The 16,778-nt window shown below is 43.1% G+C and overlaps 2 protein-coding genes across 6 annotated transcripts in view; one reads left to right on the top strand and one right to left on the bottom strand.

The window, feature by feature from the left end:
* The window catches only part of JAZF1 (JAZF zinc finger 1), a 179,679-nt gene extending 174,269 nt beyond the window's left edge, over nucleotides 1-5,410 (top strand). For both annotated transcript variants that reach the window (XM_021385521.1, XM_021385522.1), the window contains one exon: nucleotides 3,079-5,410. In XM_021385521.1, the coding sequence (XP_021241196.1) occupies nucleotides 3,079-3,255 (177 nt within the window). In that variant the 3' untranslated portion in view covers nucleotides 3,256-5,410. The remainder of the gene's footprint in view (nucleotides 1-3,078) is intronic.
* Nucleotides 5,973-16,778, bottom strand: part of TAX1BP1 (Tax1 binding protein 1) — a 51,005-nt gene continuing 40,199 nt past the window's right edge. For all 4 annotated transcript variants that reach the window (XM_021385517.1, XM_021385520.1, XM_021385519.1 and 1 more), the window contains 4 exons: nucleotides 15,459-15,633; nucleotides 14,959-15,107; nucleotides 7,750-7,835; nucleotides 5,973-7,092 (listed from right to left, as the gene is read on the bottom strand). In XM_021385517.1, the coding sequence (XP_021241192.1) occupies nucleotides 6,891-7,092; nucleotides 7,750-7,835; nucleotides 14,959-15,107; nucleotides 15,459-15,633 (612 nt within the window). In that variant the 3' untranslated portion in view covers nucleotides 5,973-6,890. The remainder of the gene's footprint in view (nucleotides 7,093-7,749; nucleotides 7,836-14,958; nucleotides 15,108-15,458; nucleotides 15,634-16,778) is intronic.

Genomic DNA, 16,778 nt, shown 5'->3' with positions numbered 1-16,778 from the left:
TTGGCTTTCCTTATGTTATGTACCACCAGTCTGTGTCACTTGTTTGGGCTCTAGCTCTGGAGTAGGACATTCAGAATGTGTATGAAACATAGATAAACTGATTCAGGCAACTTTGGAAGAGGGAATGAAGTCTGATACATAACAGCAAGGGAAAAAAAATCCCCACAAATAATGTTTGAATACTATTACAGACAAAATCCTAGAGTATCTGTCACATTTTTTCCAGCTTGTGCAAATGCAATAACACAAGAATAACATTGTTGTACGTACACACAAAATGTAGCTTACATGCATCTCTGTCAATGCAGTCATGAAATACCAAGATGTCAGCGCTGAGGCAATCCTCATCTAAGTATGCCGGAGTTCCTATCTTTTACTTACAAATACTCCAGAAAAGTGAACTGACTTAAGCTGTTCCTGGCCTTTGAAAAATTTCTAACTGCCCAGAAAGTACCAGTTTGGTTTCTCTATGCAGTTAGTGAGTTAAGTTTGAAGTGACCTGCTCTTCCTACATGAAAAACAGCAGTAGTTTATCACTGCAGGTATATTGCCAGGTCTGAAATTGACTGGGATGGCAGATGTACTTTGCTAAGTACACCTCATTTATGATAGTGTTTGAAAGGGCATATAAACCAAGGCTCATCTACGCCTTTGCAAGGGTTTTTCCACTGCTGCTGGTGTGTTGATAGTTACAGTTGCTCAAGGTGATTGTCTCATTCAGATCTACTTGATGAGTGTCTTTACTGGCGCCAGTGCCCAGGCAAGCACACACATTTGTGGGGAGGGTGTGCTTTTAGAGAAGGAAGCAAGGCAAGGGATGGGTTCAGAGACAGCTATGAATGGTGAGGTGTGGGATGTGCTGAAGGTGTTCCCTGGCCTGGAGGAATTGGTGCTGGTTTAGGATGCTTCTCAGTGCAGCCTTCTCTTTCTTGATGGGTGGTTTTGCTCGTACTGTGGAGTTTTCTGTGGTGCAGATGCTATCACACGTTTTGATAGGGAGTTTGCCTTCAGAAAAAGTTGACCTGTACATAGAGACTGCCACCGCTTGAGAATTTTGAAGTGAGAGAAGGAAAGAAGAGAGCTGATGTGAAAGGAATGAAGAAGCCAGAGCTTCCTTGAGCAAAGAGGAACTGGATCCAGAAAGAAAACCTCAGCCGGGAGAAGCATGATTTTTGCATGAGAAGCAAGAAGCGACATGGTTACGGGGAGGGGAGAAGGAAGGGGGCATAGGGACGTTCTTCATTTCCCTGTCCTCCCTCAGAGGATGTTGGGAAGCAGGTGAGCTAGGCTGGTTGATATGTTTTGTAAAGGAACGGCCAGAAGTTATTAAAAAAAAAAAAAACATACAGATGGCCATGGCTGAAAGAAGAGATGTCTCTTTCCCCGTCTTAGGAGGGTAGCGAGCTCTCAGCTTCTGGAGTGGGGTGGCTTCATGAGTACAGCCATGTGAGGGGCCCTGCCCATCAGGTGTCCTTGTGTCCCTGCAGGCCACACAGTGCCAGGCTGAACTTCATATCTCCCCCTGATCTGGTCCCAGGTTAATAATTGTTTCCTTCTGTTTAAGGTTTTGGAGTGCCCTTCTATGCTGCCATCTTCTTCCTCAATCATTTGTGAGAGTAAATAATGAGCAGCCTAGGTAACCAGAGCAGTAAAAGTGATGTATGAGTTTGGCAGCGTTTTTTACCGTACCTCAACAAACTCAACCCAGACTTACAACAAAGTGTTTACATTGCAGCGGTGGAAAAAGCGCTGAAGAGTTCTAACAACAATTTTCTTCAAGAGAGAAGTTCAGATCGGATTTCATGTTATGCTGGCTCCTCATACCCTGCGTGTTTTACTGTTTTCGAACCTTCCATAGCCCAATTAATTCCACATAGGTTTCTGTTTTAGCAATTCCTTAAATTTTCCCACCTGAAATTACTTTCCCCCTTTGTCAAAGCCCACAGTGTGTTCAGTACTTGATGCTGAGTGGATGGTTAAAAAAGCTGCAACAGGAGAAGAGCATTGTTGGCACAGAATAGCAAGCATGTTTGTGACTGCAGATTTGTGGGGCCCGTAACAATGGGCACTAGCCAGTGAGAAGTATCTTAAAGAGATTAGTTATAGAAAGTCAAAGCCTGAGCACGCTTCTGTAGTTTCCAAGACAAATACAGGATTTGAGGTTTATTTGTTTTTAAAATTCCACTGCAGTTTGGCTGTCACCCTCAGATTTCCTCCTTTTTGAAGGCGCGGGTCTGTTCGGTGCGTGGGTGTTGACAGATGTCTTGTGGCAGTCGTCCTGCCACCCGGTGATGTCCCTTGTCCTTGTGCACCAGGACCCCTTCAGGCGCTGAAAAGCGTAACCACGTGCAATCCCATCTGCAAGCTGCCGCGGGACCTCAGGTACCTCAGGGAAGGCAGTATCCATGCTAGGTAGACCACAGCAGCTTCTTCCATTTTTGCCAGGAAGACGTGAACGCTGTCTCTTGTTCTTTCTCTCCAAAGTGCAGTGGAGAAATTCTCCAGCTGTGGCTGTAGCATATTCCCACACGATAGCTGGTAGGAAGGCTGCTTCTCTGGACTGCCTTCCAGCTGCAGCTCCCTCTCTGTTGCCTGCAGTCAGTTCTTTGGAGACGACGTGCAAGCTGTCACAAGGTGCTGGTGCCTACAGACATCTCCAGAAGCAATGACACGGAGCGGAACGCGAATGCCACGGGGAGAGCCCCCTCTTTCTGGAGAAGCGTGACTGGAGTCTTTCTGCCAATTCTTTACTTGCTTGTAAATGACCCTCAGAGTAAAATTTTTCAATGCTATACGGAAAGAATGTCAGACAGCAAAGAACGTTTGTGTACAGCCCCATTCATGGGATCTTCATGCAGTGCAGCACGCTGGGAGGGAGCAGGGTTACCCAGGTCAGACACACGAGAGCTGCACGGCTACTCTCCTTCCCATCTGCCTTGAAAGCACAGCGCATGCCCAATGCCTGGAGAGAGCTCCTAATGCTCCGTGTGGTGTAACGTGAGTCAGTGCCGTGTTCTAGCAGGTCACGAGGCGCTGTCAGAGCAGCGGGCACCTAACGCTTTGCTTTCTCCCCCGCAGAATGTGAATGGCATCAAGTACCACGCCAAGAACGGCCACAGAACGCAAATCCGCGTACGCAAACCCTTCAAATGCCGCTGTGGGAAGAGTTACAAGACAGCTCAGGGCCTGCGGCACCACACAATCAATTTCCACCCCCCCGTGTCTGCTGAGATTATCAGGAAGATGCAGCAATAACATGCTGGTCACAAATGTGCCAAGAAATCCTCACCAGCAGTTGCTGATTTTGAGAACAGCCACCTTTTTCAGGGGAAGCATTCAGCAACCCTTTAAACAATTAAATGCATGCTTTAAAATTTTCTGTAATTTTGGAATGATGTATCTTTGTAGAGTTAATGATTTTGTACATTTGCACATGTAATCATCGTACCCATTTTCATTACTTCGAGATAAGGTGCTATAAAAGCTATAGATTCTTCAGAACATTTTTTTTTCTCCAAAACAAAAGAGTGAGGGGGCGTCGCGTGCTCAGTTGTACGGAAGCGCTGAATAGGAGTAAGAGGAGGAGAGCTTGGCACTGACATCATTTCAAGATTGTAACGTGATGAAGACTCTCGCTGCATCTGTCAATGTGTGTGCAAAACCAAAACGAGACCGCCATTGTCAAACCATAGTTAACATGCCTTACATATGGAGTTATCAGTGGAGTAGCGAGTCTTTTAGGTAATGGAAATATAAATAAGAAAGAATGTTTAACATAATATGCTAAAAATATTTTCATACTTAAATAACATACATAAAAGGTGTGCTTGCTGTATTTTATATTCTCTTGCAAATCTTTTTTTTTTTCCCCCTCTTGACATGCTGAAAATGTTGCCATTTGAACTAGCAAACAATCACGTTAGCATTAGAAATTTGCTTTTTTTTTTTTTTGTACAAGATGTCATGTTACGTTCATGCCCATCAGACTTTGGAGGACCAATATCCCAGTCCAACCAACTCGTTACCCCCGACGTATCTGTTAGAAAGACGCTTGGAAATACTTAAGTGCAAATTTATGTGTGTGTGAGAAAAGAGTTACCTTCATCCCAGATGAAGTCCTAAAGCACTTTGTAGTTCTCTATTGCCAACAGATTTAATGTTTTATGTGTTGCCAATTCTTGCAACTGCCGCGCTAGCGTGTGCCTGTGGTTGCAAATAAAAAGGAAGAGTTCTGCGCATGGTTTCAGGAGGTCCGTTCTTTGTGCTGAGGGGGTTTCTAATGGCTCTCCCTCACACTCATTGTATTTTGAGATTTTTTTGTACATTTCTTGCTTCTAACTGTTAAGTCGCTGCGTTCCCTTTGGAAGTGTCTGTTTAGCTTTACAATTAATTTTGCCGAAATATGACGTATGAGCCTTACTGAAGATTAAGTGCTTCTTGCAGCAGGTGGTCAGAGATTGACTTAGAAGTCAACATGAGAGAGCTCCGTGTCTGGACCATACCTGAACATTTGTTGCTTACCATCCTGCCTTGAGCGTTCTTCTCTCACAAGTGCTATTCCTGGAATGTAGCTGGCCAGTTGCATGAAGTGGGCACCCCCACCTCGAAACACGGTGAGGACTGCAACATTTTCAATACAGTAATCGCCTTTGCTTATTTGCTGTCCTTTTAAGTAAGTGCAAAAGAAAGCTCACCTGTGAGGAATGAGCCTTCCCTTTATTTTGTTGCAAAGCTTTAAAAGAAAATGTTTGGAGGGTAACAATTGCCTGTTCTTCAGCTGAGTAAAGCTCCCTCTGAAAGGCTGGGCCTCGTCCTGATCAACACAGGTAGAACATCTGTATTTAAACTCAATGCCTCTTTTTCCAATCCTACGGAGCCGGCAGCGCTTGTACGGCACAGTGCCGGCTCCACGGATGCTCCAGACATGAGAATGAGTGGTACTGGTACTCGGCAGGCCCCAGGTGGCCGCTTCCTACCTAATGCAGTTTTGGCAACGGATGTGGCCAACAACTCTGTTCTGGCTCTGCTCCTAGTGCAAGAACCTACAGGCTGGGTAAGTAAATCCAACAGCTAAACAGTCGTAAAACGTCATTGTTGCATGTAAATTCCTTTCAACTATAAAAATGAAATTCCAGTTTCTATTTACCTATTCATCGTGACAGTATTATTAAACAGGTAAAGATGGGACTATTTTGTTATACTGTGTATAGTGAATGTATTGTACTGTGTCTGTGAAAAAGTGTGCTTTAAATTATATTTTCATATGTTTTGTTGGGGACAAAGTCTTTAAGTTTGAAAGTGACAGAGGTTTGTTTGAGAACTGAAGGCAACTTAACAAATTCCTGTCAAGAAAGCTGCTTATAAATGTAAATCAAATCACATTTAAAATAAACTGCCTCTGACCTAAAAAGACCGCTCTTGGCTCATCACTGATGGAGAGTTCAGCTCTGGGGCTGCACGCAGTCTAATTTGGGGATTTTCCTTCGGTATCATCAAGCTGCATTCCTTTAACACCTACAGCAACTTCAGAGCTACACACACACACAAAATACGTAGAATGCTGCTGCCAGGAGGAAGAATTGAGCATTCTGATGGAATGTGTCAAAGGATGCTGAATTTCACAAGTCCTTTCCTTCCAAAGTGGCAGCAGGTGAGGCTGTCCTGATGCTCTAGGACCCCCCTCTTCCTGATAGGATACAAAAACCTTTCTTGTACAGGCTGTCAGAAAGGAAAGCCCAACATAAGGAGGAATTGTTAAAATTTGCACTATTAGGGTTCAGTAGAGGTATCTGGCTTGTGTCTGCACCTGCACCCTCACTATGTTAAGTAGCCAGAGCCAAAGGGCTATCCACTTGGGCATTCCCTGCTTTGGCACAAGGCAGTAACAAGGAACCATCAGCACGTGAACTGTGCAACCTGAACTCGGCTTTATTTTGTTTCAAAACGAACAGCAGGAAAACAGGACCACGCAGTCCATGAGGAACTTTGCTTTTAATGTAACAAGACTACTGTACAACAAGTGGAAAGCAATTTTACTTACTTAATACAGTTAAGTAAATAGAAAATGTTTAGATATACACACATTTATATTTACTAGAAAGAAATACATAAAGTTAAAAGATTTTAAAAGCAAAAATGAACACAATTCACTGTTGTGAAAATAGAACAATGTTTTCTACTGAATACAGTTGCAATGTAATGGTTAATAACAACTTAAAGAATTCATTTCCAGGCATTGAAGCACAGCCTTGTCTTTCAACTCAAGAGTACTGCCTTAAAGTATAACGTACTTCATTTAACATTATTCCTTAAGGCCAACATTCTATGTGTAAAACTGAAGTACTCGTCCTTGCTTTCATTGTGGGCATGTAATCAATCTCACAGTACATGCAGCTACACTTCAGAAAGGTACTAGCAAACTCTATCATCATCGGGTTAATTACATCACTTTCTGATTTAACTGATACTCAAAGAGAGTGCACGACTCCGCTAGGAGAAGTACCTGCATGACATTTTAACCACGCCTCAGTTACCATGGAGAAGAGACCCATCGTGTTCTGGTGGTTTTCTATACAGCTGGAGCACATCATGAAGGTGGGCTTTGTTCTGAGGCTGTCATTCCCACGTCCTTAACAACTGCCACTAAATAGGGGAATAAATAACTACGTACACAACAAGGTTGGTTTTTTGTGGGTTTTTCTTTAGTATAATGTTAGGTAGAGAGAAGATAACCCAAATAGCAGCTCACAGCCAAGACTTATGGCTCCCATTAGAGTACGCTAGCTTTATTCAGAGATTTGCACTGTTAAAGGAAAGATGTGCTGTTCATTTTCCATAGGTAGACTACTCAAAGTAGTTGGTGTTTAAGCTACACTGCAGAACAAAGGTATTTAATCAAAATTTAAAACGTTCTGATCAAAGTGCGTCTGAACGTGCCTCTCAAAGCCCTGCTGGTCATAGTCGGGAGGGAACTGCTCGCTGCACATGGGGCACACCTTCCAGTGGCTCTCCACATGCTCCTCAAACTTGCTCTGATCGTAGTTGGGTGGAAACATCACATCGCAGAGAGGGCATTTCTTGTGCACGTCAAAGCTTCGTCAGGAGGTGGAGAGAAAGCAACAAAAAGAAGGAAAGGGTCATTTAATGCATTACTGCAAAACAAAGTTCCGAGGTAGGATCTGCTGCCACCGAAGTTACCAGCTTTGCTTCCAATCTAAATGTGAGCAGACAGTATCTGGGCAGCACCGTGCAGTTAATTAAAACATCTGAGCTGAAGGTGTTTGATACAGCGATGCAGTTTGACAGAGGAATTCCAAAATAACTCAGCATTTTGGAAGTTACATCATTCTGACATGATTCCAGCTACCACTGAACACAAAGACTGGCTTAATGGCCAGGCGGTTCCATGGGAAACCACTCTCTCTGCTCATAAATGCCTGTTCTTAACAAACATAGCACTTTATAAAAGCTCTAAACTTAGGTTCACAATTCGGTTGGAAAGGGAGAGGAAAAAAAGACAGAAGTTATTCATTCATTTACCAAACGGCATTTGAGGTTTGGTCAAAATCAGGTATAACGCAAACAGTCTGCCCAGGGAGTTCTCTGATAGTTAACTGTAATCCAAACACCAACTGAAAATGCTTAATGGCGTTTCTCCTTCCCTTTCCATCCCCTCTCCCTCAACCCAAGGAGAGGATGCCAGCTATACGGAAACCTATCCATCCCATTGGAGACCAATAAAAGATTTACCTGGAATCAAAGCAAAAACGCGTTCCACGTTCATGCAGAAGAAGGCTCGGAGGATCAGGAGCAGAAGGTACGGTGTTGTCATCGTCCTGGTTAAAAAACAGTGGCATTTTAAATACCCAATAAAGAGAGGTACTTTTCCTCCTCTAAACGCATCTATTTGCTATCAGGCAAGAACGTGGCTGAAGCTTACCTTTCTTTTCACAATCCCAGCACACAGGTTTTATGCAGTGTACAAAAGAGAGGTTAATGAACACGAAAAGCTGAACAGGCGCCTTTTGACCACGTACGCATGGCAGCAAGCTGTGCCAGTGCTACTCAGAAAGCTGCCACTGATTCAGCCACTACGAGATGCAGCCCCCCTCTCTGTTACTGCCTGGGGGCTGAGGCAGCACAGAAAACCCGTGCTCACCCAAACACAGGCACTGCGCTACCAGCTGCCACAGCGCTTCGCCAGGGAGCTACAATTCAGAAATTAATTCTGCGCAACAGAACGTCAAGTCAAGCTCTTAAAATCCGTCAATTTAAAATTTCAGCAAGGGCAGAGACCACTGACGTTGATGCAAACGCTTCCTCCTGACGGTTGGTTCTGAGCCCCCAGCAGCCAGGCGCGTCCCCTGCCCGGCGCTGGCAGCACACACATGGCTGCAGCCGCTGCCGACGGACTCAGAGCCTCCACCAAGCTGGGAAGGCCGGCGGCCTCCAGGGGATTTGCTGCTGCCCCTCACTGCTCACTGAAGAAGAAATGCGTTTCCTCACTGGAAATGTTTAGCAGAAAGATGAATCCCTACAGGGGCCACTTCTGAGACTTCTCCTCTGATACATGAGGGGTCGAAGCCACTTTCTTATTTTTTGAATTCCTGAAAATGTCCTCGCAGATTTCAGATTTAAACGAACGCGGTGATTTAAGCAAGACCATTTAGGGGAAGAAAGGAGCACAACAGGAAAATAAACTGAAGGAGTGAAAGGAAATCCAAACTGTTGGTAAGTTAATCCCCCCACGCAGTACCGAACTCGCACAGAGCACCGTGGTTCTGTTCCGCAGTGAGGTGCCGCAGCGCAGCACCAGCTTCAAGGTGGGAAAACAGGTAAACACAGCACGAGCTTTGGAATGCCAGCTCCTAACTCACTGCCTTGTTCATTTCAAAGATGCAGCACGTGCAAGAATTACAAACTACTCAGCTGGTCTTCAGAAGTGGACGAGCAAGGGGCCATATATAACATGCAGTATGTTCTATGCAGATAATGAAGGTATAGTCAGTATTTCACTTCCAGGCCAACATCCTTTGTCCTTAGGAAGAGTGACTGGAAGTAGCACAGGACAGGAAGGTTCCCTCAGTATTTTTCTCCTGACAACAGCTGTTCAGCTTCAGCCATTTAATGTTTCCATTAGGCAGCTAGTGGGGCTTGCTGTGACAGATGCTAGCAACAGCCAGATTTTCCTGTCTAACTTGCTTGCTTTGCACCTGCAGTAAAAAAAAAGGCATATGGGTTTTAAAATATTATTTGTTCCTTTTGTCACGGAAGAGGTAGGATGTATGTGTTAAGGGAGGAAAACTATTTAAAGCACTCCTATAGTCCAACACTACAGTAACACGGTGCCAAAAACGTGACAAATCGTTCAACAGCCGCCTGCACGCCAACCAGGGCTTACTGAGGAAATGAATCTGCATCTTTCTTGAAAGAGTTTCACTACGCAGGCAGGTCTAATTAACATTTAAGTCCTTTAGAAAAGTCTTTTTCATCCCTGGCTGCCGGTCACTCAGTTACTCCCTGAGCAGAAGGCAGAGTTTGTCAGCACTTATCAGCACTCGGTTAGGAATGGCGAGGCAGACAAGGTCCCGCTGTGGTGCGAGGGCTCTTCAGCCTCCAGCCCCTGACTACGCTCTGTTCAGGACAGAGAGCGGCCCAACAACAGCAGTATGGGCAGTTCACTTTGTGAAGGGTTATTCATCTCAGTTCTTTGATGAAGGAGTCAGGGCTTACCAGTACTGCATGTTACTGGGCATTGAGGGCATTAACCAAAATTATGTGACTGACAGGATGATGCACATGGGGCTCTCTTCCCATTCAAAATTACTAAGGCATACAACAAAACACAACTTTTAGAAAGGGTCTTTGGATCCAAAAGAGATCTCTCGCCTGGATGCCCAGCCGTAATAGAATGCAGAATTGATCATCCCTGAAGTTATTCGTTTTCCATACCAACATTAAGCTACCACAAAAATTTTAGTTTCCTCTACTGCAAAATAAAACCTCTCCATCTTTATGCATCAAAGACTGAAAATATACTGAGTAGCAAATATGCTTATACTGCACAATGCTCAAGTGAAAGCAGTCCGTCTCTGGTGCCTGCAACAGGAACCAAGGGAACAGCATGGAGCTGCATCAAGGGTGGGGGAGGCTGGGTATCTGGAAAAGGTTCTTCACCAGAGGGTGGCTTGGTATGGCAATGGGCTCCCCATGGCAACAGGCATGGCACTGAGCTTGCCGGAGTTCAAGGAGCATTTGGACTCTCAGTCACACGGTCTGACTTTTGGGTGGTCCTGTGTAAAGCCACAAGTGGGATTCGATAATCCTTGTGCGTCCCTTCCAACTCAGGACATTCCATGACTCTGTGATTGCCACTGCCCTCAACCCATGTATGTTAGCTGACTGCTTCAGAACAGCTTCCCTGCAGGCATATTTCTGCCCTACTACCATAATCCATGAGAAACCTAAGACTTCAATTATAATTAATGAAATGCAAACCAAGTTATATGAAGATCTGCCATTTATAAAACCTCCAAAAAACATCAGCACTGCCCATCTACCTTATATAAAGCTCTAACAGTTTTTGTGTTTCGCTGAGTTGGGTTTTAGGGCTTGAGTTTTGGAGGTTTTTCTGCCTAATTTACTCCATTTGTTGACAGTTCTGCTAGTTTTCTTGTTAACAGACAAGTGGGATGAGTTACTACTAGTCATTTGCTACCATAAAATTGTTTACATCTTTTGTCCTTTCAGCTTCTGTCAAGCGTGATATCCTATCATGTACATATGTAACATTCCTGTTTGAAAAACTGGTTCTAAACCAGCTGTGTATGATACGTCTTTCAACATGGGCACCCGCACTGTGCTGCACTGCTGCCTTCCAGGCACTAGCTCCAACAACAGCAAGGTTAAATTAGTAACAGTTTAAAAAAGGCTTTTCTCATGTCAGAGTAACTTTGCTGGGTGTGTCCCAAGGCCCCCAGCAATTAATGATAAATATCATCCTGTGTGTTCCTTATCACAGCTCTTGACCTGCACACCATTCAAGAATGACAGTACTGAGCATGGCAGATGTGGTATCTCTGTTAAGATACAGTCTATTCCCTCTGTTAGAAGCTACCTGTCTCCTCTGCTGTGCTATGTCCTTATGCATATAAATTATGCCAGGTTGAAAAGCACGTGTAACATTTCAAAACCACACACTCTCTCACAGTAACAAACCACCCCATGAAAGCCCCAAAGTCTAGGTGAGGAAGCTACCTGAAGCTGCTTTACAGGCAGAGCTACCCGTGCATGCTGGGATGCTGGGCCTTGACAGCTATGTCTGTGCTACATTTTAAGCACGGGCATCAGCTAACTCCCCAGAACCCTCAGACAAGTCATCCCGCTTACTTGGGCAGAAGCCCATCCTTCATGCTCCAAGAGAGACGCGACTCTGCCCTAAGCATGGGCCCAGCAGCAGCCTGCTTCACCCCAGAGATCACCAGGGACACCGGGAGCCCCAAGACCCGTGCAGAGCTGGCAGTGATGTGACGTGGCTGATACGTGGCCTCTGTCCTCATGCAAGAGGCTGATGTGATGCACCACGGTGCTGGCCCTGTGGTTGTGCAGCTTAAAAGACGACTAGGCCTTCCAAATCCAGAAATTTGGATACCGAGGTTAATGAATTGTGAAGAGCTGCCTTTAACAACGTGACTTCACTATTATCACTGGATCATAACTTTTCCTCTTAAGACTGCCACAGTGAGTTCAACAGACTGTATGAATCATGAAGATAAATACAGCATTACCACGCAACACTTACCCACACAACTGCACACAATAAAGCATGGTAACAAGGGAGTTTGTTTGCCACTGAAAGAGGAAGAAGGGCAAGTAGGCATTAACAGTCAAACACAAGCACAGCTTACCTAGTTTTACCAGCACTGATCGAGTTTTGTCTCACGGAACACCTACTGCTTCAATGGTTGCAATCAAAAGCCCATGTAACCAGCACCAGGACTGCCCAGCAGAAGTCAGCAGTCAGCTGCATGGTGCAGTACAAAGCCCACAGATCTGAACAGCTCCTGTCTCTAAGCTCCGGAGAATATTAGCACAGGGCAGAAAGCAGAGCCATGCCCACCTCAAGCTTGAAGCAGTCAAAGAACAGCCACACCACTGGTGGAAAGAGCAGGGAAACCGGAGAAGGGCACACAGTTTTTTTCCAGTGACTCAGCCCTGCGTGAGCACCATTCATCAAACTCTACATCTCCGCCAACAGCCTGGTCTCCCAAGAGGTACAGGGACACCTGGACGGACACCAACTACTCCTTTTATGTCTGTTATCAGAAAAGGACAGTAATTGGCAGCTATGATCAGGCTGATGAAAGCGTAGTGGGGTTTTTGGGCTAAGAGAAAGGGCACTGTGGATTCATCCCAACAAACAGCTTGACCTGGCTGCCAGTTGCCAAACGTTAGAGCCCTCACCCTACACATATACTGTGAGTAACAGCCTTCTTTAAGAGCCTTGGGACAGCTATTCTGGGCTTACCGCCAACTGTAATCAGGTCTACATTTCATAATAAAGTGAGAGTTTTAGAAAAGTACATTTTTTTTTGTTTACGGATCTCTCCTGTACACACCTCCCCCAAGCGATTATATTTTGTTCAACTACAGAGCACAAGCAAAATGGAAATTTGGTGATGTAGGTACTTGGGGCAAGTCAACTACTTTACACAAGATCAGCATGCGTGCTTCCTCTGGGGTGACTAACACAGGCCAGCTTATCCTTCTCACAAATCACCACTGAACTGGCCTGAGGTAGAACAGCTGCAAAGAGGTGATCCTCAGGGCGTGACTCTATCTAATCCCTTGTCAGAAGACACAGTGTGAAGAAACATTCAGCCTTTCTGCTCTGCCACCCAGATTAATGTTTACAAAGCTACTCAACTGCACAGAAATGTAAACAGCAGCTACGGCAGGTGACAGACCGCCTCACAGTTTGCTGAACTATTTCTTAACGTGGATGGGTTATATGAAAGAAAATGAGGTCCCATTTCTGTTCTTCATTCTGGATAAACACGTGGCACTGCTTTTCTTACACAAGGACACACTTCCACCTTGCTTTACAAGCGGAAAAAGAAACAATTTCAGTCTCATCTGAAAAGTCCATTTACAGCTGCATGCAGACAGCCTCTCCTTCTTGTACGTACCACAGTGTCGGCCCAGGGCCTAGAAGATCTCTCATCTCTGAGAAATATTTTAGACACTTCCATCGTCATACATCAGATATTACAAAAACCACCACGAAGTGGTGAAAGGGAGTACAATATGCTCAATTGCCTAATCTAACACAACACGCAGCATTAGGAGCATGCAGGGGAAGATGAGAAGTCTATACAATGGTAACACTTTCAACACAGCAGCAAGACTATCAGTGTTTCTCCTTTGGAAGGGAATCATCCTCCAACAAAAGGCTCTGAGTCTTATTTGTTTAAAAAGGCACAGAATTACATTTTGTACAACTTATTTTGAAAACAAGTAAAACAAACTCTAAACTTCACATTTATCATTTTATATTTGCTGTTTCCTCTACAGAAACAACAAGTTCTCTTTTAGAATGAATTACCTACATGAATGGAAATTTTCCCTGGTTATTCATCTCCAAGTTCTGCATTACAGTTCTATAAAGATTTTTGAACTACTTATTCCCATGACAAATTGTACACGCTACACCTACAGCCTACTTTAAGGAGGGGGGCAGCAAGCAACTGATTCTCATTTGAAAGTCAAAAATAAAGATGTAAATTACTTGATTTAAAGACACCTTTTTGCAAGCTGAACTTTATTTAAGCCTGCTATATTCCATCTCATTACAAAAATCTAAGCTGTGTCAGCAAATGAGCACAAGACTCTAGCACTGTTTCTCTTGGGTTTGCAAGAGGGCAAAGCACATAGATCAGGAAGAACACCCTGCTAATTAAACTGAAGCAGATGACTAAAGAAGAGAAGAGCTTGTCATATGTAGTATCTACGTCAAGAACGATCAGATTAAATATGCAAAATGTGAAGAAAAGGTGGGCAACAGTATTAAGCTCACATTCGAGATCTTAAACAGGCTGCAGGAGTTCTGACAGTTTTTCTAATTATTCACAGTAATGGACACTGGGGGCAAAAGGTAGGAGGGAGAAATACATTTTTCTCCATTATAGGTGCTGAGCACCAGGGCTAAAATCATGCCTGTCTGAACACTGATCAGTTTCTGCAAAGGTTAATAGCAATTAAATGTGGCAAACTAGACTAAATGAGAAACAGGTCATGATACCACTGTACTTGCAAAGAGCAAAATACTTTGCAGAAGAGTATTTCTTGTTTAATATTTTTGAAGGCGCAAGAATACTTCGAATTGGAAAGAGTAATAAGTCTGCTCCTGTTCAAATGAAGACATTTGGTCCTGTTTATTACAGAAGCCAATTTACTAGAACTATGTTTTATAATAGCACGGTGTGAAAGTTAACTGTTTTAGAAAGCAAAGCTAACCACTTTCCACTTCAAACATCAGTGAGAATCTGTCACCTTCTGTTTAACCAGCTTTAGACATCAATTAGCTCTTCCAAATAGATGTTTAACAGCTAAAAAAAATCAAAATGGAATAAACAGATTGATAAAAGACAGAACAAGAGGTTTACATGTGGGGATGAAATATCTGATACTACAGACATGTTCTTTCAGTATTTAACTGAAACTACTGTTATCAGAATACTTTAGGTTTTCATTTGTTCTGATCTAACTTACTTCCTGCCTACAAACAAGGAAGGAAATAGAAATAAATCAATTCCATATTTACAAAACAATAAGATCGGCCTTATCCAATACTGAAAACCTATGTGCGGCTCGAATGCCCAGTAGTAAACACAGCAAGGAAAATTAAAAATAATAGATAATGAAGAAGGAAAATTAAAGATAATAAAGAAGATAACTTACATTGCTATCCTCAGGGTCTTCTAAACCATCAGGCCGACTGAGATTGCGTGAAGGCTGACTACACACTACATCATCTTCAAGTTCCCAAAAGGAAGTTCTAGCAGGCGGTCTTTGGATCTCATCAGGATTAAAGGCACCATCTGCTCCATCTGAAGAAAAATTAATTAGTTGATCCTTGTTCAGTCTTTTACAGATGTGCCACCTTACACCCTACATCAAGGCTTTCAAACATTTTTACTTTATCTGAAGTATGAAAAACAGAAGAGAAATACCCTTTTTCAAAATGTGTCTGCAACATTTTGTTTAACTTACTACTCTCATCAATAAAACAAAGGTATTTCATGATTCTCATCAAAGTCAACAAATAAAGGCACTGCACATCAGTATTGAGACTATTCTTAAGCTGTATTTAAGCTGCGCTGAACGAATGCAGTGTTGCTTTTGAAATGGTGGGAGAGAAATTATATGCGGAAAAGAAATACATATACACACTCACTCACCTCTTCTTTCCTGAATTGCATAAGGGTTTCCATACTGCAGTACTGGTAGTCGACTTGGCACTGCAGGAACTGGTCCATTCTCCTCTGAGTATGGGTTGCGAAAATGTAATGTCGGCTGTGAGATCTGTCCTTCCATCATCCTCCCAGCTTGATTTCCTGCAGTCTTGCCAAGTTCCTAAATAACACAAAGTTTAAAACATAATTACTCCATCGAGGTTTAGGCAAAAGTTTTTTTTTTTATGAACTATTTAAATTTAAAACAAAAAACCCACATCCGCTCATCTTCAGACCCTCATTTCATCTTGACCTAATGTGAAATGTAACATTTGAGCAAAGAAAACACAAAGAAGATATTTTAAAGAATGTTTCTGTCCCGTTAATCTGAATCATACACACAGAACTGCCAAATATTTCAAGAAGAATCTGCATCCTTCTCAGAACGAAGAAAAAACTGTTAAATAGTAAAGGATGAGTTGAAGTAACACTGACAACTGTGTGCAATTAGGAAAGTTAAGAGTGGATCATTTTAGTAAGTGAAGGAGATACAGATTTACTGGACATAATTCCCTACAAATCCGTAAGCGGCAGGTATTAAGAACTGTTAAATATGTTGCACTGGATCCTCTCTGATGCCTAACAGCAGAACGCTGACCTACGTGAAGCGTAACTTAACTTAGCAGAGCTTGAGGCTGGCACTTTCAGTAGGAAATGAAAGCATGCCAGAACAAGTTTTTGCTCAGTGTCGTTTGCATGCACACATGTGGAAAGAAACCAGCACACAGAACTTGGAACCGGTCTCGTTTTTTGTACAACAGAACTTCCTTACAGCTACCGTTGCTTTCATGTACATGAATTGTTGCATATAAGCCATACAGATAGCAGTTATTATAAACCATTAAAGGATTTATATAAATTATATACCTCTAAAAATCTGAGTCTATACATATATAGATGTAAAATGACAGTAAAGTGACTTAAGTATGGCTAGTCCATTGGCTATAATTCTTCCAAAGAAAATCTCTCTCTTCCTTCCATTTACTAAAATGGGTTTGGCAAAGAGAGCACGCAGGTCAAAAACCACCAAAGGAAAAACACCTTTTACAAACCAGAACCAAGCAAACATTCTGAGATGTAAGAGGGAAAATAAAAATAAAGATTTTTTTTTTAAACAGACGTTTCCCAGATATTTTTTTCATTTCTGTTATAGCATTGTTTCTTGGGTTCTCCATTAAAATTTGCCAAAATAAAGTTAACAAAAACCTCTCACAGAAGCACGTCTCTTTCCCAAAAGACTCCAAACTGAAATTACACTCAAGACTT

This window comes from Numida meleagris, chromosome 2 (genome assembly GCF_002078875.1).
Source record: "Numida meleagris isolate 19003 breed g44 Domestic line chromosome 2, NumMel1.0, whole genome shotgun sequence".
NCBI lineage: Eukaryota > Metazoa > Chordata > Aves > Galliformes > Numididae > Numida > Numida meleagris.
Note: the sequence above shows the minus strand (reverse complement) of the source record. Positions and strands in the feature narration are given on the sequence as shown.